General features: G+C 46.3%; 1 protein-coding gene across 1 annotated transcript; it reads left to right on the forward strand.

The window, feature by feature from the left end:
• Nucleotides 1–14,873: 14,873 nt before the first annotated feature.
• Nucleotides 14,874–22,451, forward strand: LOC130197495 (protein L-Myc-1b-like). Its single transcript, XM_056420193.1, has 3 exons — nt 14,874–15,113; nt 15,884–16,581; nt 19,336–22,451. The coding sequence occupies exons 2-3, from the start codon at nt 15,936–15,938 to the stop codon at nt 20,127–20,129; spliced, it is 1,440 nt and encodes a 479-aa protein (XP_056276168.1). The 5' UTR covers nt 14,874–15,113; nt 15,884–15,935; the 3' UTR covers nt 20,130–22,451.
• The last annotated feature ends 330 nt before the right edge of the window (nt 22,452–22,781 follow it).

Consider the following 22,781-nt stretch of genomic DNA (forward strand, 5'->3'; position numbering starts at 1 on the left):
TCTTATGTTTTAAATTAATACATATAGAAATATATTATAATAGACAATATTAAGGAGAATATTGATATTGTTAATAATGTATTATGAAGCATAGGGGTAATGTTTACTCTATGCAAATGTAAATGGCAAGAATTAATGTATATTGCATGAGAGTGACTGTATGTTAGTATTATAGATTGACGAAGCCGGTTGAAATCCGTCAAGTGACTCACAATAACAAGAGACTTTTATTGTGAAGGTGACTTTTAATCCAGTCAAAAACAAGACGGGAATCTTTTTGTGAAAGCGACTGAAACCGGAAGTGACGGTTTTGACCGTAAACAGGAAGAGTATGAGACTCCGTGTTTTGGAGAGATTCACTCTCTTTTCTCAGGTAAGGCGACGCAGGAGGGTGTGCTCCCGGAAGGTGCCGGGAGCCGGCAGCCTGGACACGAGGGAGAGCGCGTTGACTGTTTGTTTTACAATTCCTGCCATTAAATGTTGATAACTTAATCCATGCGCGTCCGGAAGCCTGTTTTCCACCATCTGCGAAGTGCCCAGTTTCAGAATACTCAACAGAGACCACCCCCCCCCCTCCCCATCAGAGGCTTTCCCTCGGGTCTGATCACTTCTACCCCCCCTCCCCCTACTTTACCATCTCTTTACAGCATTTAACCCCCATGTTGAGTGGAAATGTATCGCCGTCCCTTTGATCTTCTTTATCTCCTTTGTCTCCTCAGATATTCAACGGGCCAAGATTTTAGAAACATTTGCATTTCACTGTCTTAATCCCTCTCACCCACCCCCAACCCCCCACCGTTCACCCCCTTGTCTCTTCCCCCTATAGTTGCATTACAATAGGGCTAGTGTGTGTGTGTGTGTGTGTGTGTGTGTGTGTGTGTGTGTGTGTGTGTGTGTGTGTGTGTGTGTGTGTGTGTGTGTGTGTGTGTGTGTGTGTGTGTGTGTGTGTGTGTGTGTGTGTGTGTGTGTGTGTGTGTGTGTGTGTGTGTGTGTGTGTGTGTGTGTGTGTGTGTGTGTGTGTGTGTGTGTGTGTGTGTGTGTGTGTGTGTGCCTCCCTCCCCACGGTTAAGATGTAACAAGATGCTCCTCATTGATCTCTGGCCCTGATTACAACCGGCCAGTCTGATTAGCTTTGTGTGTGTGTGTGTTGCTATGCAAATTGCCCCGGTTCAAGACATACCACAGTAGGATGTTCTGATTCGGGGGTTCAGCATTAGGAGTTTCTTCTCTCTTTATTCTGAAGGTGCTGCTCTGACATTTGCACTCGGTCCGTAAAGAGAGAGAGACGAGGAACGGAGAGACAAACGTCGTTAAAGAAACGACAAGAATGTCATGAGAGTTGTCCTCCTTTGTTCACACGGGGAACACAATGCTCCTCCTCTCATCTAAATTACACGGTGGCGTCCTCCAGCTTTTTATGTGTGGCGAACGAGGTATGTGGAACTCTTGTTTTCTCACAAAGCACAACAATAAAGGGTATTTTTATTTAATCTAAATTTAGTTAGGAAAGAGTAGAAATTACATGGAGAAAGAAGAAGGAGAAGAAGAAGAAAGAGAAGGAGAAGAAGAAAAAGAAGGAGAAGGAGATGAAGGGAAGAAAAAGAAAAGGAAGGAGATGAAGACGGAGGAGGAGGAGAAGAAGGGGAGAAGAAGAAGAAGAAAAGGAGAAGAAGAAATAACAAGGAGAAGAAGAAGAAAGATGAGGAAGGAAAAGAAGAAGAAAGGGGAGGAGGAGAAGAAGGAGAAGAAGAATTTAGTGAAGTAAGAGTACAAAGTATTGTCAGTAATATTTATACTTCAGTAGAAAAGCAATTTTACGAAAACAAACAATTATTTGCAGACAGCAACATTTTTTGCTCTGTAATATATTCTATAAAAAACTCATGTTAAAAAAAAACATTTAAAGGCAAATAAATGTCAAGTATGAACTATTTATAGAATATATATAAATATAAAGTATCTGCAATAAGCTGAGAGGAGTCACAGAGTCACAGAGCATCCGCCAAACGTGAATATAATGTCATAACAGAGCTGCAGCAAAGGCATTGCATTCAATATGCACCGTTTGTGTGTGACTGTGTGTGTGTGTGACTGTGGGTGTGTGTGACTGTGTGTGTGTGTGACTGTGTGTGTGTGACTGTGTGTGTGACTGTGTGTGTGTGTGTGTGTGTGTGTGTGTGTGTGACTGTGTGTGTGTGTGTGTGTGACTGTGTGTGTGACTGTGTGTGACTGTGTGTGTGTGTTCCTGCACGTTCAAGCATGAGTGCTTTATAACTAAGTTTGTTAAAGAAGAAAAAAGAAGAAAATTCCCAGAGTGACTTGAATTCCTTTAGCCGGTGACCTTCTGGCTGTCATGTCAGAAGGTCACATGCTCCACAGCACACGCACACACGCACACACACACACACACACACACACACACACACGCATTGGGAGGAGGAGCTGCGGGGGTTATTGTCAGAGGTAACCATTGAGTCTTCCTCAGAGGGGACGGTGGGAGACAATCGCTGGCTGTTTTTTTATTGTGGTTGAGGTGAGGGGGGGGAGGGGGGGAGGAGCTAGTGAGAAGTCTTTGTAGAGGGGTGAAGGACCCCGAACACACCCGATGAATACAGGGTGCTCTGCAGAGGACTGTGTGCGCCCACTGAACGCTCATTGGGGAAGAACTCCCACAATCCTCCTGGGCCCGCCGGCTGTGACGCCGCCATGTTCTCCTCACGCGACCGTGGGACCGCGGGAGCATCGCCAGAGCTCGGCTATTTAGTCTGAGGGGCCTGAGAAGATGAGGGTCCCCTCCTCTTCATCAGGAACATGAGGATGTTACAGACGAATTATCCACCTGATAAAGATTCAGACGTAGTTTGTATTTACTTCTTTCTTCATTACTGTGTTCATGGAGGTACATCAGACGAACTTAAACTAGACACCAGAGAAGGAGGAGGAGGAGGTGGAGGAGGAGGAGGAGGAGAAGAAGAGAAGAAGAAGAAGAAGAAGAAGGAGGAGGAGGAGGAGGAGGAGGAGGAGGAGGAGAAGAAGAAGGAGGAGGAGGAGGACTAGAAGAAGAAGGAGAAGGAGGAGGAGAAGAAGAAGGAGGAGGAGGAGAAGAAGAAGAAGAAGAAGAAGAAGAAGGAGGAGGAGAAGAAGAAGGAGGGGGAGAGGACTAGAAGAAGGAGGTGGAGGAGAAGGAGAAGAAGAAGAAGAAGAAGAATGATAGGGCCGATGAAGCCGGAGAGGAAGAGGAAGACCTGCTCTCGGATGGGATGCGATACCGCAAAGAAGTGATGATGTCATGATGATGTCATATATACGTATATATATATATATATATATACGTATATATACAACCTTGTTTGTGCGTTGAATCATCCTCTCGGCCTCGTGGGTGAAGTCTCCCCATGAGGTTGAGAGGATCTACGATTTGGACAAATGTATTGCTGTCGCCTAAAAACAGTTTTATTCTGGACAACCACAAAAGAGTGATCTACTTCACTTTCCTGTCCTGATTGTTATGAGTAAAGTCAACTTATTGCAACTTACACTGCAGAGCTCCTCTTCCTCCTTTCTCCAACCAACACAGATGCCGCCTTCAATCAGTCTTCACCTCTGACAAGCCAAAGCCACCCTCTTTTGATCCTCATGCAGGGCCTTTTGGGAGTATGTGTGTGTGTGTGTGTGTGTGTGTGTGTGTGTGTGGGCCCATCTGTGTGTGTGGGCCCATCTGTAGGTTACCACATATCCCTGCCCCTCTTGCCTCCAGGCTACACGACCAGTCCAGGACCAGTATTCAGCAGCCAAGCCCAAGAGTTGAGCTTTAATTTTAAAAAAAGAATATATATATATATTTTCTTTTGTGTATATACTGTATATATATATATATATATATATATATACATATATTTGTCAAAAACAACAACATATATATATATATAAATGTATGTATCTATATAAATATAAATAAAATATTTATACATATATTAATAATACATATATATATATATATATATATATATATATATATATATATATATATATATATATATATACAAAGCTGGGTCTGTTAACCGTCTCCAGGTAACACCTTTCAGGTAAACGTCATTTAAAAAGTATCGTTACGCACGGGGGGACGTACAATACCGGCTGTTATTTTTGCCCAATTGTGGAACGACTTATAACAGTGACGCGTATACACTTGAATTGTTTATATTATTATTGTTTTAATTAAATATCTCTGACAATATTAATATGGGTTTGCAAACATATTATTTCCAATATCTTTTTTAAAATTACAAATGTAATTTGAACATTTTAAATGTCATCAAAGTTTTACAATATGAAAAGTAAAAAAAGAGTAAAACAGTTCATTCAGATTCAGAATGAGACAACGTTGCTTATAATTTGCTCATTTGCTCTTTCATCACCTCGAGAGATGACAGAAACATCAGTGACTTCTGACTCATGCTTTAATTCTGAAAAACCAAGTGGCCAACTTCAGGATTACAGGAATACATAACCCCAAAAATTAAAGGAAATTCACCGTTTCAGTTAAAATATAAAAGCAGGTATGCAAAAAAAATGGCTTTTCCTCTGCATTAGGACAACACAATGTGCCACACACAATTATATACGTAAGAATGTGGACTGTACCTTTAAATGTGTTCAGCTGCTGACCTCTGGTCCATGCAGTGGAGACACGGCTTCCATTGGGGGGGGTTTTATGGCGCTCGTTGGATTTTTAGAGGGGTTCCTCTTGGTGTTGTCTTGACATCAAAGTGCCAAGATGATGTCAACACACACTCACACACACACACGCACACACACAAACACACACGCACACACACAAACACACACGCACACACACACGGAGCGTTTCGTATCGGCTCGTCAAGGTTACATCTTCACTGTGTTCAAACGCCAAGTGGAAAGCATTCAAGAATGCGGCGACGTGTTTCTACTTTATCTGTTCCTGAATTCTTGTCTAAATTCGCAACATTTTCTTTTTTCGTTGCCTTGACGACCGTGTTTGCCCTGCGACGAGAACGTTGAGAAGATTATGAGAGAAAATCGTTCAGGATTTAAATGCGTGACTGAAATAAAAAGAAGAAGAAAACGAAACAGACCCTCAATGCTAGATGTCTCAATGCTAGATGTCTCAATGCTACATGTCTCAATGCTACATGTCTCAATGCTACATGTCTCACTGCTACATGTCTCAATGCTAGATGTCTCAATGCTACATGTCTCAATGCTACATGTCTCAATGCTAGATGTCTCAATGCTACATGTCTCACTGCTAGATGTCTGACTGCTAGATGTCTGACTGCTAGATGTCTCACCGCTAGATGTCTGACTGCTAGATGTCTCACTGCTAGATGTCTCACCGCTAGATGTCTCACTGCTAGATGTCTCAATGCTAGATGTCTTACCGCTAGATGTCTCACTGCTAGATGTCTCACTGCTAGATGTCTCAATGCTAGATGTCTGACTGCTAGATGTCTCACTGCTAGATGTCTCACTGCTAGATGTCTCATTGCTAGATGTCTCACTGCTAGATGTCTCACCGCTAGATGTCTCACTGCTAGATGTCTCATTGCTAGATGTCTCACTGCTAGATGTCTCACTGCTAGATGTCTCACTGCTAGATGTCTCACTGCTAGATGTCTCACTGCTAGATGTCTCACTGCTAGATGTCTCACTGCTAGATGTCTCACTGCTAGATGTCTGACTGCTAGATGTCTCACTGCTAGATGTCTCATTGCTAGATGTCTCACTGCTAGATGTCTCACTGCTAGATGTCTGACTGCTAGATGTCTGACTGCTAGATGTCTCACTGCTAGATGTCTGACTGCTAGATGTCTCAATGCTAGATGTCTCTAGATGTCTCATTGCTAGATGTCTCACTGCTAGATGTCTCACTGCTAGATGTCTCACTGCTAGATGTCTGACTGCTAGATGTCTCACTGCTAGATGTCTGACTGCTAGATGTCTCACTGCTAGATGTCTCACTGCTAGATGTCTCACTGCTAGATGTCTGACTGCTAGATGTCTCACTGCTAGATGTCTCACTGCTAGATGTCTCACTGCTAGATGTCTCACTGCTAGATGTCTCACTGCTAGATGTCTCACTGCTAGATGTCTCACTGCTAGATGTCTGACTGCTAGATGTCTGACTGCTAGATGTCTCATTGCTAGATGTCTCACTGCTAGATGTCTCACTGCTAGATGTCTCACTGCTAGATGTCTCACTGCTAGATGTCTGACTGCTAGATGTCTCACTGCTAGATGTCTGACTGCTAGATGTCTGACTGCTAGATGTCTCATTGCTAGATGTCTCACTGCTAGATGTCTCACTGCTAGATGTCTCACTGCTAGATGTCTCACTGCTAGATGTCTGACTGCTAGATGTCTGACTGCTAGATGTCTGACTGCTAGATGTCTGACTGCTAGATGTCTCACTGCTAGATGTCTCACTGCTAGATGTCTCACTGCTAGATGTCTCACTGCTAGATGTCTCACCGCTAGATGTCTCACCGCTAGATGTCTCACTGCTAGATGTCTCATTGCTAGATGTCTCACTGCTAGATGTCTCACCGCTAGATGTCTCACCGCTAGATGTCTCACTGCTAGATGTCTGACTGCTAGATGTCTCACTGCTAGATGTCTCACTGCTAGATGTCTCACTGCTAGATGTCTCACTGCTAGATGTCTCACTGCTAGATGTCTCACTGCTAGATGTCTCACTGCTAGATGTCTCACTGCTAGATGTCTCACTGCTAGATGTCTCACTGCTAGATGTCTCACTGCTAGATGTCTGACTGCTAGATGTCTGACTGCTAGATGTCTCACTGCTAGATGTCTGACTGCTAGATGTCTGACTGCTAGATGTCTCACTGCTAGATGTCTCACTGCTAGATGTCTCACTGCTAGATGTCTGACTGCTAGATGTCTCACTGCTAGATGTCTGACTGCTAGATGTCTCACTGCTAGATGTCTCACTGCTAGATGTCTCACTGCTAGATGTCTCACTGCTAGATGTCTCACTGCTAGATGTCTGACTGCTAGATGTCTGACTGCTAGATGTCTCACTGCTAGATGTCTGACTGCTAGATGTCTGACTGCTAGATGTCTCACTGCTAGATGTCTGACTGCTAGATGTCTCACTGCTAGATGTCTCACTGCTAGATGTCTCACTGCTAGATGTCTGACTGCTAGATGTCTCACTGCTAGATGTCTGACTGCTAGATGTCTCACTGCTAGATGTCTGACTGCTAGATGTCTCACTGCTAGATGTCTCATTGCTAGATGTCTCACCGCTAGATGTCTCACTGCTAGATGTCTCACTGCTAGATGTCTCACCGCTAGATGTCTGACTGCTAGATGTCTCACTGCTAGATGTCTCACTGCTAGATGTCTCACCGCTAGATGTCTCACTGCTAGATGTCTCACTGCATTGGGAACACCAGTGGGTGCTGCATTCAGGTAACGTACCAGAAGCTGCACGGGGGCACAGAGCTGCTGTGTGAGCATCATGATGGATGTGGTGGTGGTGGGTAAATATTATTCGTATCAATCACGTTACCGAAGGGTTTCTGGATTGAAATAACGCTACGTCTGCGGGATGTGGACATTTGTTCACGTTTCTTCTCCATTAATTCTTATTTAATCAAAAGAGATCTGAGAAGATTCACAAGAACACGATCAGCAAAACAGAAAAACAACACAGCTACTAAAAGAAGAAATTAAAAACAGTGACAAGAATCTTAAAAAACTACATTTGTAACTTATAAACAGCACTAAGAAAACTTCCCAGTTGTTTACGTACATTAAGATGTTTTTGTTGTTGTTAATTATATTTGAATAACAGCTTCAGAATATAGAGAGGGACGAAACCTGAAGGTTTGTTTTATTTAAACAGCCTTTAAATAATAACAGGTGAATAAAGGTAACGAACAAAAGGGAAAACTAACAGATATCACCATGATATTTTTATTTTTTGGTCCTTGTCTGATTGTTCGTGTAGTTGGTTGTTATGCTGTTATGTAATTTGTATTTATTCGTTGCTGTTTTTTGTTATTTGGTGTAACTTGTAAAGAACTTAAAATAAAATGATGAGCATTTAAAACCAAGACACGCCCCTAAAATGTTCATTGGGTCAGAGATGCTTAACACAATGAGATATGTGAAAAAAGACAATACATCGTAGGTGATAGAGCTTCAATCATGATCTACAGAACCAGTTTCGTTTGAATCGGACCCAGCGTGTCGGAGAACTCGCCAATTATGTGTTTTTCCCTCAATTCAAAATGGCCGAAAAAGTAAGTAGGCGGAGCTTAGGGTTCTGAGAACCTTTTTTGTAGAGCAGGTCCAAGTGGACACGTGTGAATAATTTCAAGTCAATTGAACATTCTGGGTGAGGGGCGTCGCCGGTCAAACTTTGAGGGGGCGCTAGAGAGCACTTTTTAAAAAATTACATTTTGAGGTCGGGGTCCTACGTCTAGTTTCACGGAATAATAATAAGAATCCGAGCAATTTCAAAGAAAGAAAGAAAGAAAAGATATCACCATGAAACTTCCCCAGTTGAAGACTTTAAAAAACAATCTTTCTAAATGTTAGGTTTAAATATGCAAATGAGGCATTATATCTAATGCTAACTTTTGGTGAATTCAGGAGAAATCTACAGACGCAAACAGAGAAAAGTGCTAAAACAAACACTGAAGTGAATATTGAACTTTCTTTCCACTAGAAGCTCGTTGACCAGAGGGTGAAGAGCAAATGTTTTGGCCTGTTGTGTCTCGCCTGATGTCTCGAGGAGGAATGCCGGACCGCGGGCGTGTGGGGGGTCACCTGAGGTCACGCTCGGTTTCTGGTTGTGATGTGAGGAACTTTACGAGCTTTACGAATGAATAACAAGAGGGGGCTCTTTCCTCCTTAGCAGACAGACGTCTTTTCATTTCACGCGAGGAGCCCGGTTTGATTTTTTTCATTTATTCTCGGGGTCAAATGTTGAACACGCGTCTTTTTAAAAGTCTGTCGTCGAGAGAAATTCCTAAATATTTGCAAGACTCAGCGAGTCGTTTCAAGTTTTAATGGCAGGAAAGGGTCACCGGTGTCTTCTCATGGCCCCACGTGGTCCAGGACACTCAAACAATCAATCCATCCGTCAGCCCGCGGAGACTTTACGAGAGGACGACGTGTCAATGTTGTGTTTACGGCCTGCTTTACTGCTCCCAGTTGGTCCAAATACCAGTTCACGCAGCTGGAAATGTGTTTTTTTTCTTTTTCGCCGTATAATTAGGCCGCTGGTAGAAGCAGACGGGGGACAGTCCCGAAGTCCCGACGATCAAAAGAGAACTTGAACACAACATTTTTTTTAATGAGGTAATGAGTAAAAGACGTAGCCAGAGAATTGACCAATAAGCTGTGCCTACCTGGTCCTCTTAGAGACAGCTGTGCTGCCTGATGGAGGGGAGCAGAAGAGCACACACACATACACACACACACACACACACATACACACACACACACACACACACTGATGACTTCCCAGACTATTTGCCTTTACGTTATGTAACCCGAACTGCAGGCGGGTTGATCAAAAATAAATGTTAGTGTACTATTTGCTTCTTGTTTACAGTGGTTTGTCAGCATGCATGTGGGATTATCGGACTGTGTGTGTATCTGCCAGTGTGTGTGTGTGTGTGTGTGTGCAGTGATTTAAGAAGGCTCAATAACGCCGCCCTGCCAAATATCAGTTATGTAATTGTACCGTTTTCTCCAAGTTTGTTCCTGTGAGCTGCTATCTCTTCACCTCCCTCCATATCTCCATCATGCTGTTTCTTTTGTCTCACCCCCTTCTGTCTCTCTCTCCCCCCCCCCCCGCCCCATCACTCCCTACGCAATACCTCGGTTGCCTCAACATTCTTCACACCCCTCCCCTCCCCCGTCCTCTTATTCATTACTTGGCACAGCATCTTTCCCCTCCATTTCCCCCTCCTCTTCTCTCCTTCTCCACACTTGTTATTCCCTTGCTTTTTGAAACACACACACACACACACACAAACACATTTCCCCTCTTTTTCACACTCCTATTCTCTTTACCTCTCTCTCTCCCTCTCTCTCGCTCTCTCCCTCTCCTCTCTCTCTTTCTCTCTCTCTCTCTCTCTCTCTCCCCAGGGTATACAGTCTGTGCTGACAGCCTGTTCCTCCCGAATTGATTTCTACCCAAAATGCAATAAAAGTCACTGAAGAAAGAAGAGAAGCAACTGAGTAACATCAGCTTGTCAATCACTGCTGTTGGTGTGTGTTTAATTTGGGTACACACACACACACACAGGTAGAGAGTTGATTTACCTGCCTAAACATAACAGGCACAGGGTGTTCTTCACATCTGAAAGGCTACGAGGAATCTGCTCTCTCTCTCTCTTCAGCTTCAGGAGTCTCTCCGAGATGGGCGAGTGGATTTCTTGCCCTTTGATGCTTTTCCTTTAATAACTGATAATCATTTTCCGTGTTGTGTTATGTTCTAAATACATTTATAATGTATTACCCCCAGGTGTTGTTTTTGAGGTGGAACCATGACACAGAGCTGCAGACGGGGGCGGACCGACCACCGGGAGGTGGCGTCAAGATGACACCCCACATGAGGAAAACCCCCGAGAGATCTCCACGGCGTCGGAGGGTTGAAGCTCCTGAAGGAACTTCTATTTTAGTGGTGATTATGTCCCTGAGGACCAACGGGGCCCCAGAGTCCCTTTAAAAAAACACTTCACTTCAGCAGTCCTGGTTCCCCCCCGGCGGCCTCCCTTCCCTCCAGCGGGCCCAGCGATGTGGTCTGGATCAGCGGCAGCGTGGTTTAGGTGGCGGCCCCCAATGAGGCGGGGCTCCTGGCTGGAGGATCAGACCCTGCTCTCTTCCCGCCGATCCAGATCTGCAGCCAGATCTGGGTCCATCTGCTGTAGGCCCCGCTGAAGACCCTGCTGGAGGCCCTGCTGGAGGCCCCGCTGTAGACCCCACTGGAGGCCCTTCTGGAGACTCTACTGGAGGCCTCGCTGGAGGCCCTGCTAGAGGCCCCACTGTAGACCCCACTGGAGGCCCTACTAGAGACTCTTCTGGAGACCCTACTGGAGGCCCCTCTGGAGACCCTAATGGAGACCTTTCTGGAGGCCCCTCTGGAGACCCTATTGGAGACCCTTCTGGAGGCCCCTCTGGAGACCCTTCTGGAGGCCCTACTGGAGGCCCCTTTGGAGACCCTACTGGAGGCCCCTCTGGAGACCCTATTGGAGACCCTACTGGAGGCCCCTCTGGAGACTCTACTGGAGACCCTTCTGGAGACCCTACTGGAGGCCCCTTTGGAGACCCTACTGGAGGCCCCTCTGGAGACCCTATTGGAGACCCTTCTGGAGACCCTACTAGAGGCCCTACAGTAGACCCCACTGGAGGCCCTACTGGAAGCCCTACTGGAGGCCCCTCTGGAGACCCCTCTGGAGGCTCCGCTGATGGAGTTTCTGGTGAACCTGCATGAATTTCATTTGATTTCATGTGAAATTCTGGCAGAAGTTAAGGAATGTTTTTCCATTCCTCCAGAGGTTTAGGTGTCCTTCTCGGAAAGATGCTTATACGGGAACCGTGGTTACGGGAACGGTTCCTGTCGGAGAGAGAGAGAACCCGTCAACACAAGCACGGGAGGAGGTGGAGGGTTAGACCGAGAGGCAGAGTCTGTGTGTGTGTGTGTGTGTGTGTGTGTGTGTGTGTGTGCACTAGCTCCACGTAATGAGCATCTGGACTGTAAGACAATCCTCTCCCTTACTGTGTGTGTGTGTGGTGTGTGTGTCAGCAGCAGGTCAACACCATCCAGAGGGTCGCAGCTGTCACTTTTCCTCTCCAATCTCCCAGATTACATTAATTGAACCTGTGGGCGGCTCTCAGACACGCGGAGGGGGCGGGGCCAGACTGCAGGTGGTCATTGATCAGTCTGGAAGGTCAGAGGCGGGCGGAGCCGGAGTGACGTGAAGGGCGACCCGGGAAGAGGGGGAGGGTTCGATCCCTCCCATCAATCCTCTCTCCTTCCTTCCCCGCAGTGCAATAAATCATCTCTTTACACAGATTGAGCCTGTTCAGAAAATATTTAAATATTAAGGTTCCTGGAGGAAGAGGTTTTTAAATGATGTATTTACTAAGGTGACAGTAATCAAAGCCTCTACACATGTTTATGTATATTTACTGAGACATCTGCTGTAAATCAATGTGAATATCTGTTTAAAACACACACACACACACACACACACACACATACGCAGGCCCTGCACTATACTTTCCCCTCACTTTGAATAATAACTGCGATTTATTTCTTATCGTCCTCCATATTATGCTAAAGTCGTTCATGCAGAACTTTACTTTGCCCCTCGGGGCTCATTACGGCTTCATTTCATTTAATAATGTATAACGATGAGGGAGACACAAATCTATATGTTCTCAAATTTAAATTAAATCAGCCGGGAAAGTGTGGAAAGAAAGAAACAACTCTTGTTGTGCGTTGGAATAACTTTTCCCTGATGAACTGCTGGACCTTGAATTCTCCCTTGAAGATGCCTGGGAATGAAAATATGTGTAAAAAACCATCATGAAGTGAAGGTTCATCTTCATTATGTCTGTTGGAGGACATGTTCGACTTTATTTGCGAAGCTTTCTCGCTGAGATTAAGTGTCCGGATCAAAAAGTTAAAGACTTAAAAATCAAATATTAAAACAATGTCCAGCGGCAATAAAAAAATGGCGTCTTTGTTGCTTACAAATCCTCTTGGTTTTGATTTGATTTGCCTTTTGATTTTCTTTTGTCTTTTATTTTGATTTTCTTTTGTCTTTTATTTTTACGTCCTGCAAAAACCTTCAACTTCAAATGAGATTTCTCTTCATTGAACACGTCTGCTAAGCTAAGCTAAGCTAACCGTAGTTTCATATCTACCGTGCGCCGACGAGAGAATCTTCTAAAAATCTCAGCGGGGGAAAGTGAACGAGCAGATTTACCCAAAGAATTTGCACATGCATGTCGCTGATTCCCCGTTAGCATGAGCGAGCGCTTCCATGTTATTTATGAACATGCACACACACACACACACACACACACGCGTGTATCAACACCGTGGCATCGCTTCTCTATTCTGGGAACAGTTGCCACTTCATGTGTACCTCTTGACAACGTGTCACCGATCCTGTGAGGCTGTCTCTGGCGTGTCTGCACCATGTATGGTGGCTTTAAAAGTCATTAAAAGAGAGGGGGAGACAAGTTACCCCTCCTATTGTCATGCAAACAATGATCCCTAATCCATAGAGGAATTACATGTAAATAAGCCACACGCACGTCCATGTGAGGATATGCATTCATGCGTGAATCATATATTGACATTTACATGCATTTTATGCACATATAAATGATTTAAAGTAAGTGAGGTGTGTGTGTATGTGTGTGTGTGTGTGTGGGGGGGGGGGGGCTCCTTATGAAGGCTGAACTCAGTCGATCGACGTTATCCTAAAAGACGTTTCCTTCCTCTTCATTTGAAGAGGCCGGTCTTTGCACCCGCTCACTTTTGATGATTAATTCAAAGCGGGGAGGCAGATTATGCATTTCAAAGTAATAAGGCACAAGATAATAAAAAAAGAGGAAAGAGGAAGGAGCAGAAAGAGCTGAAAGAGAGAGAGAGAGTGAGTGGTACAGATGGGAGAAAGAGAGTTCTGAGTCTTTGTGGGATCTCTCCTGGGAGACGAGCTCTCTGAGGTCTTCCTGTTTCATGTCGGGTCAAGATCTTTTTGATTAGGGGTCACTGAGGATAAAAGCGCAAAAGGGGGGCCGGGGGAATAGGGAGGGGGGGGGGGCAAAGAAGTAGGAAAAAACTGAGGGGAATAGAGGATGAGTGACATGAAGATGGGTTTGAATTAAGGAAAGAGGGGGGAAGAGGAAGAGGCGTCTGAGTTTTGATGACAGACAAGGACTTCACGCTGTCTCCTTCTCCGCAGGGGGGCCCGAGGGCGGGGAGGGGGCATGGGAGGTGGGGGGGGCTTCTGAGAAGAGCAGTTGTATAGGAAGGATGTTACTCAATCACCATCCTCCAGAGCGAGTGTGCCAACGTTTAGTGTGGCATAGTTAAGTGTGGCAAATAGTTTTTAAAAAAGTACAATACTGAGAGGGTTTCATGTGGCAATAAAAACAAGAGTCAGCAGCGTGTGCGTGTGTGTGTGTGTGTGTATGCACAGCTGTTTCAGGTGACACACGCATGTCGCGGCAGACACAGAGAGCTGCTTCCATTTCCATAACGACTCTCAGAGGGTGGTGGGGGGGGGGGGGGGCTCGACATCATAAGCTCGATATTGATTACAGAGACTGCGAGATGCATGGGCGACACCGGATACCGCAGCCATATGTCTGCATGAAATCACTGTGACCACACAGATGCACACACACACACACACACACACACACACACACACACACACACACACACAGACCTATCTCTCCCTGCTGCAGAAGATTCCCTCCTTTCTTTTTTAATGAGTGCTGATTACACACAGGTGTGTGTATGTGTGTGTATGTGTGTGTGTGTGTTTATTTCAATGCATTTCAACACACATTTTATTATGTTTGCATGGGTCAATAATTGCACACAATCCAGTGCTATCTTAATCAAAACCAGTCTCATAAAATCCTCTCTGCAGAGCAGCAGGTTTGCGTGTGTGTTTCTGTGTGTGTGTGTGTGCTGTCCCTTTAAATGGAAGGCGTGGCTCTCCTACTACGACCCGCCTTTTATGCACAACAGCCAACTCGCCTTCCCCCGGACCATTTAGTGCAGTGTAGTCGGCAAAGAAAGTGACCACAGCCGGAGCCCATCCAGCCCCTCTGCGCGGCGGGACTGCGACCAACGCGGACTCGTTTACCCCCCCCCTCTCTCTCCCTCACCCCATTAACTGTTTACAACCGGAAGAAGACTCCCCGAGCGGAACACGCTCCCGTTCCGAGGCAGTAAAGGACTCATTGTGAGCCGGCTGCCTTTTTTTTTTGTTGGACACTGATATTGCGCATGGCGGATCTAATGTGGACTCTGTCGGGTTTTTCACTCTCAACACCAGGTAAAAAAAAAAGTCTCTAAGGATATTTTTTACCAACACGTGGAGGTTAATTGAAGCCTAGGTGAATTTTTTTTTTTTTTGGGTGGTATTTCGCAGCTTTTTCCAGCACCCGCGCTACGTAGGTTAATTACACTGATCGGTGGCAGCTGAATCGTCTGTGCGCGGGAGGAGGGAGTTGACCCGAGGAGGAGCGAAGTGAACCACTTTGCATACGACTCCTGCGTAGTCGCTATCCAATTAATCTATTTCTATCTTAATTCAATCACTCTATTCTCTGCTGCTGAGCAGTCAGCAGAAAATAGAAACCCGCTCCTCCTCTCTCCCTCCCTCTCTCTCTCCCTCCCTTTCACAGTAGGCCTATGCTACTAAAGCGGTATGTAATAAAACACTGTTGCGAAACTTTAAACTTCTCAGCAGTAACACTTGAGTCGCTTAACTTTGCGATATTATAGTATATTTTTTAATGTTTTTCAAAAAAATGCCCCCCCCCCCTACAATAGGTCACCGGTTCACAGTGACCTTAAAAGGACTTTGTTGTAGTCCTAATTGGCACACCTGGGTTTTGATTGGCTCCAGGTACTTTTCGTTAACTGCTCCCCCTCCAGGGGATGTTTCTCTTCAGGGCGGGACAATATTCAGCTGCAATAAACCCCGTTTATTGAACCGGTATGCATGGCCACGGTTCCCCCCCAGAGGGCAACGCGTCTACGGACAGAAATGTGACTATTTGGGGTTAATTCTTGACAACTCCTCTCTCTCTCTCTCTGCAGACAGTGGGAACAGGGAGTGATCCCCCCCTCCCCTCTCCTGCCTGCAGCCCCCATGCCGGGCATTAGCAACGCCGCGCCTCGCTATGAAAACTGGGACATGGAACACCTGGACCACTACCAACATTACTTCTACGACGACCACCACGACCCGGACGAGGATTTCTTCAAGTCCACGGCGCCCAGCGAGGACATATGGAAGAAATTCGAGCTGGTACCGACCCCGCCCATGTCCCCTATCCGGGCGGTGGAAGGGCCGGGCCGGGTCGGGCTGCTGTGCCCGTCCCTCGGGGACAAGCTGGAGTGGGTGTCTCAGTTCTTGGGGCAGGAGGACGAGCAGCAGCAGCAGCAGCAGGAGCTGCCCTGCAAGCTGACCGCGGCCAACGACTCCTTCGGGAACCTGAGCTCCATCATCATCCAGGACTGCATGTGGAGCGGCTTCTCCGCCGGGCAGCAGCTGGAGAGAGTCGTCGGGGAGCGCTGCGCCCCCTGTCCCGGGACTGCGGCGGCCAAACCGGCATCCGCAGCCGTCACGTCCCCGGGGAGGGCGCCGTGTGGCCCCGCCGCCGAAGCGTCGGCTGCCGGCGGCGGCGGGCTGGCGGCGGACTGCGTGGACCCTGCTGCCGTGCTCACGTTCCCGTTAACCGGTGGCTGCAAGAAGCAAGTGTCCTCTGGCTCGGAGTCTCACACCGACTCATCAGGTCAGTCTGAATATGCAACGTGGTACTTTTTATTCATAGGAACGTGTCACTGTGTGGACGCGTTGTTGACTTCTAGTTTGCATGTGCGCTTTGTGGGAGTTGAGTAAACACAACCACATCTTTTTATGGAAGCTTTCTCATCTATTGAGGCGTTTCTTGAGTTATGCACCATGTCGGTAGTACTTCACACGGCTTGGCCGTGCTCTGTCGCTGCGGGTCGGCATGCTACGTGACTGCATTGCGTTACCTTGGTGCATGCTCCACATGCTTCAGGCCGACACGCCCACCGACGCATCTGCTGCCTGGCCCGGCTCCAGCAGACCATCTGCTGCCTGGCCCGGCTCCTCCAGCCTTCACTTATGATGACAATATCTTCTCCCGGCTCACATTTGGCACAAATTCAGTGAGAGTATTCCTTTTTTATTATTATTGGAAGTTTATGTAACATGAAAGGAGTAGAATAATTAACCCCGTTAAGTTATGACGTCTAGCCAAAGACTTCAGAGCTTTCGATATCCCCCCCCCCCATTTGATACCCATATGATGGAGAGCGGCATGTGGGCTGCCATGTGATCCTAGGCCATGCGAAATGCTGTGTGTGTGCATCTGTGTGTGTGTGTGGAATGTCACAAAGGGAAACTTGTTGCTGCATTCCTCCGCTCAACAGGCTGCAGTGCCAATTGTGTCAGTGGGTGGATGTTTGGTCCCAGCCGGCCCGGGGCTGTGAATGGAGCGGGATTAGCTGTTTAAGAGGTCGGCTAGGCGTGCAGAATTCTTTGACGCGAGGGGTGGTATTGTACACCGTTTCGGGGGATAATGCGCCCTCATAAGAAGAGGAGCAGGGCCAATCACCGGAGATACTCGAGTGCTTTAAGCTCTAAGATATGGAGATATATATATTAGTGCTGTGAAAAATAACGCTTTAATTCAATTACAGTTTTAACTAGTTATATTTTTTTAACGCATTTAACGCATGCGCAGAATGAGCTTCCAATCCGTCTGTTGTTGGTCGTCGGGACGAAGAAAAAAAAGTCACTTGCAAAATGAGCTTCCAATACACCACTTCAATCTGAACTCTGTCCGCTCTCATGCAGACGGTCTGTTCATCGGTAATGATCCTTCCGCAGGTTCACCTCCGGAAACCTTGTTACGACTTTTACTTCCTGTAGATCAGGGTCTCAACACGTCGATCGCGACCTGCCAGTCGATCGCGGCGTAGTGTCGGTAGATCGCATGACATTAAAAAGATTGGCCCGCCCCCTGACATGTTCTCTATAGCACGTCTTTGTTCTTTTATTGAACTAAACGTCTGTTGTTGATCGTATCTCCACAGCAGCATGTCATTTCTGTCTCTTCGCGTTGCATTTATCGATCTCCGTCTGCGCGCCACAGAGCTCCGTGCGCGCATCGACCGAGCAAAAAAAAGTCACTTGTCAATCTGTCCACCTGTCCGGGCCGGTGAGGTTTCAGCTTTGCAGCGGTGTCCCCGCCGTCCCTTTCATCACGGCCCAGTTCATGAAGAAAACCCACACAGTCAGTTTGCCTCAGCAGCTGCTAGAGGAAGACTAGAGGCCTTTAGATTGTATCATGGTGGAGTTAATGGTTGACAAACAAGAGAAAAATGTTCTGTTTAACCCTCCTGTTACCTTTACATTTACTAACATATTTTACCCTCGGAGTTAATTTGACCCCAGCAATTAAAACCTCCAGAAAATTATTAGAATTAATATTGCTTCCCAAGATTAAGTGTGAGGTACTTTATGTTTGTTTGTTGACTACCTAAATAGCCCTTTAAATAAATAAAAAAGTTGATATTTCTTATATGTTTGACACAGTGAAAAACAGCCTGGGGTCAAATTGACCCCAAAGAACACCGACATTAAACATTGAATGGGGTCAAATTGACCCGAAAGGTAACAGGAGGGTTAAACATTCTGTTTAGGATGAAGATGTATTAATGTTCCATATGGAAGAAAACTGCTAAATAACTGCTGAGTTGCAGCACCATTGTATAGAAGAATGTATAAATGTATATATCCGTCTTTTGTCATAAATCTCTATGTTCTCACAAAATATACCGAGAATATCGGTAATATGTGATTAATCATGATTAATCCACAAAAACCTGTGATTAACCCGATTAAAAATTGTAATCGTTTCACAGCCCTAATATATATATATATAGGGCCACTGGAGGGAAATCACTTCCTTGTAATATGAGATTACTTCTGTCTGTCATATAATGGCTGTGGTCACATAATGGAAATGAGCCCATCCCTCCAAATCTCTTTGTTCATCCCCTCTTTGCTGAGTTATTCATATAGATTATTACTTTCTCAGCCAAAGAGGTGCAATTACTTTCAACGTGTGTTTTGGTTTACGAGAGTATTTAAAATCTCCCAGGGGGGTCAAAGTCGATGAGATCTTTTCTCATTGAATACCTTGTTTCTGCTCTTGTAAATCTTGTAAAAAGAGGCAGCATAATGTCTAAACGTGCTTCTTTCTGATGAGCGTTGCACCTGAAGGCTTCCTGCTCCTCGGCCTCGCTCTGTGACTTATCGTTCTGTGTGGGTTCACTTTTACAGAAGCATGTAATTGGTTTAAAGAGGCAGAAGTGTCCTGGGTGGTGGCTCCTCTTATTGTGACTCATCTTTCCGCCTTCAGCTGACAACCTGCCGTGATTGCACCGTTTAGGGGGGAGAAACCCTAAAAAAACAAACGCATGGTTTGACCGCTTCTCTCCCGCTCTTTCAGATGATGAAGATGACCAAGATGAAGACGAAGAAGAGATCGACGTGGTGACGTTGGAGCACAAGCGGCATCAGCGTAAACCTCGTCGACTGGTCAACGCTCGCAAACCGGTGACCATCACGGTGCGGGCGGACCCCCTGGACCTCGGCATGAAGCGCTTCCACATCTCCATCCACCAGCAGCAGCACAACTACGCCGCCCCCTCCCCAGACACGCCGCCGCCGCCGGCGGAGCCGCCTCGGAAGAGGGTCCGGCACGAGGCCCAGTCGCACCAGAACTCTCACTACCACCTGCCCCACCGGCAAGGCCACGCCCCTCTGAACTATGACGGCCGGAAGTCTGCCGGAGTCCGGTCGGCGTCGCCCGACCTCGACGCCTGCTCTCCTACCTCCTCCCCGTCGTCGTCGCCCCCCTCCTCCTCCTCCTCCTCCTCCCCGTCCTCCTCTTCCTCCTCGACCCCCCACTCCCAGAGCTCCCCCTCGGAGCCCCACCCCCCCTTCTGCCACTTCTCCAGCCCCCAGTCCTCGGACGGCGAGGACACGGACAAGCGCAAGGCGCACAACTTCCTCGAGCGCAAGCGGCGCAACGACCTGCGCTCGCGGTTCCTGTCGCTGCGGGACGAGATCCCGGGCCTGGCGGACTGCCCCAAGACGCCGAAGGTGGCGATCCTGATGCGGGCCACGGAGTACCTGCAGCAGCTGCACGCCGGCGAGAGGCAGAGGGCGCAGGAGAGGAAGCAGCTGAAGGCCAGGCAGCTGCAGCTGCTGCAGAGGCTGGCGCAGCTCAAGCGCTCGTGAGCGACCGAGTCGGCTGTCCACACACACACACACACACACACACATCACATAACTGGACTGGACTACATGAAGGAGAGAGACACTAATGTTCACTTTGAAATTGGTCACGTTGGAATAGTGCGGGTGGATTTGTTGGTTTTTTGTTTTCTATTTTTGTGGTTTGCACATTTTAGCTTCTGAGTGATCGACGTAAGCCGGGCCGGACAGCGAGCTCGGGACGCGTCTCAAGGGCAGATGAATATGTCCGCGGCTACTCCAATATAGATTTGCCCAACCGTTATATATTCCCCTCCTTGTTGGGGGGAAGAAATCCCGTTGCTTGCTACACGGCTGCAGCTTCTGGTTGATAAACTGTGCTGTCTCAACTGCTGCATGTTCTGGTCGGACCGTTTTTCCTTGATTGTGATGGGCTCCTCGGCGTGCTTGCGCAGCAGACGCGTCTCAAGCCCCGCCCCCTTGCGGAAATTTCTCCATAAAATTCTCCCCCCCCGCATTTATTGTTCTGTACAGTCCCCCCTCCTTTATCTCTCGGCATATAAAACAAGCTTGCACATTTTGTTATGGAGTTGTGCCTTGTTTCTACTCCTTTTGGTCTTACATTGTTCCTTTATTAACTTTTTTCATTCTCCATAGCATCTTTTTTATTTCTCCCCCCCAAAATGTATTTTTGTTCTTTCCTTCACACTTTTGCTCGTCTGGGGCTGCAGTGCGACGGTACCGAGCCGTGTCCCGCACAGCTCGGGTTCGGGCCTGACTTCTGCGCCCGCAGGTTTCCTCATGGCGTCAACAGACGACCGGTTTGGCTGCATTATTTGGGGAACATTTGAAAAAGCGTCGCCACAAAAGGAATCTCGTGAAAACACACAATGTTCTTTACCGAGATTTCACCCGTGTACTTTATTATCGTTGTGCCATGGAGACCAGCCGAAAGGTGAATGTTGGCTCCAAATTATCAACCAAAAGAAACTTAGGGCATGGCCGAAGATTTAACTTGTATGTTAAAAACTCTACATCAAAAATGCAGACTCTTGCTTTTCAGATGAGGTCCAACTGTACATTTCTTTCATCTCGACGTCTTGATTTATATTTGTAACTTGTTTTGCATTTGATGGAATGCCTCTAGAAGCCTTTGGATGTACGTAGCCGATCCTGTTGGATGTTATGTATCGTCCTTTACTGTACAGTCCCTTCTCAAACCAAAACCAGAGCCGTCTGCTCTACCCGTCATACTTTGTGTTCGGTCCTGAAGGGCCAAGGCTTGCTGGCTTTTCAATGATAACTCAAAGCTTCTATTTTTGTTAATAAAATGATTATGGAAATAGTCGAAATAAAACACTTGATTGAACATTGATCACACGAGACACTTTGTCACCACGTTTTTTATTTATTATTTTGTGCGACGCCTATACTTGTGTTCTTTAATTTCTGTTCTTTCTCTGGTGTTTTATTTTATTTGTACAAGTCAAAGAGTTGACAAAAAGTTTTTATACTATATTTTCCTACAGAGTTGTGTGTTCAGTGTGAGCTAACGACTGTTTTCGTTATTGCAGCTGGCGGGGCTTTGTTGGTGGTTTATGTGCTGAAGGTTGGCGTGCACCTGAACGCCTCAATCCAATCGCTATACCGCTGTGGTGGAGGGAGGGGAATTTACACGGATATACCGATGTTAAAACTTCTGGCTGTGTGTGTAGCCTTGAGTGACTTTACTGCTCTCTGCTCTCTTTTTGTTCCCGGTTGTTGTTCCCATAAGCCATGCGACAGAACACTGTAGCCCTTTGAACTCTTACTGTAAATGACTCGGGGTCACGACGAGTAGCACGCTCTGCTCTTACCAGCACTCAGGAAACTCACACGTAGCTCTTGTGATTGGGCCATTAGCTGTGCCCCCCCCACACACACGCTGTAATCTGCTGTAGATGTACCATAACCTGAGACCCACGCAGACAGAGACAGCATTAGATCAGGGGATGCACCTGAAGAAATTCTTCAGGGTATCATTTAATTTCCCCTTGTATCTCCTGAAAGGAATATTGTCGCCGCTCATTAATTCAGCACAAAACCATCAGCCCTGGTTTTTCCTTTTCTCGATGGTGTGCAACCACAGCAGTGGTTTTGCCTCATTTATTTTCTCTTTTCTTGTATTGGTAACACGTCTGTTGTTGGCACAGTCACGGCAGCAGTGGATGTTTCTTACTTTGGGAGTTTAACTATGGTGAATTATATATTTTTTGGAGTCTTGTTTCTGCACTTTGTTTATTTCTGTACCTCATAAGCCTATGTATGAAGAGTAAAAAGGAAAAATAAAAAATTCATGGTTTGACATACATGTGTTTTTCTCTCATAGCACCATTTTATTTATTTATTTTAGTATAATAAACAAACTATAGCACATGAACCCTGAGTATTATTATTATAATTATAAAAAACCACATAGCATGAGAACTCTGAGCATTACTATTAGTATCATTATAAACCACATAGCACAAGAACCCTCATTATTATTATAAACCACCTGTCTGAGTGAACGCACGTCTCCTCGTGCGCCGTTTGTTCTGAGCAGTCTCCAAGGTAACACTGGTCCTGGCATCTTTGCCATGGCAACCATCATCTTGCTCGGCAGTTTCCATAGAAACAGATCGATTCAGCAATCGT

The sequence above is a fragment of the Pseudoliparis swirei genome, chromosome 1 (genome assembly GCF_029220125.1).
Source record: "Pseudoliparis swirei isolate HS2019 ecotype Mariana Trench chromosome 1, NWPU_hadal_v1, whole genome shotgun sequence".
NCBI lineage: Eukaryota > Metazoa > Chordata > Actinopteri > Perciformes > Liparidae > Pseudoliparis > Pseudoliparis swirei.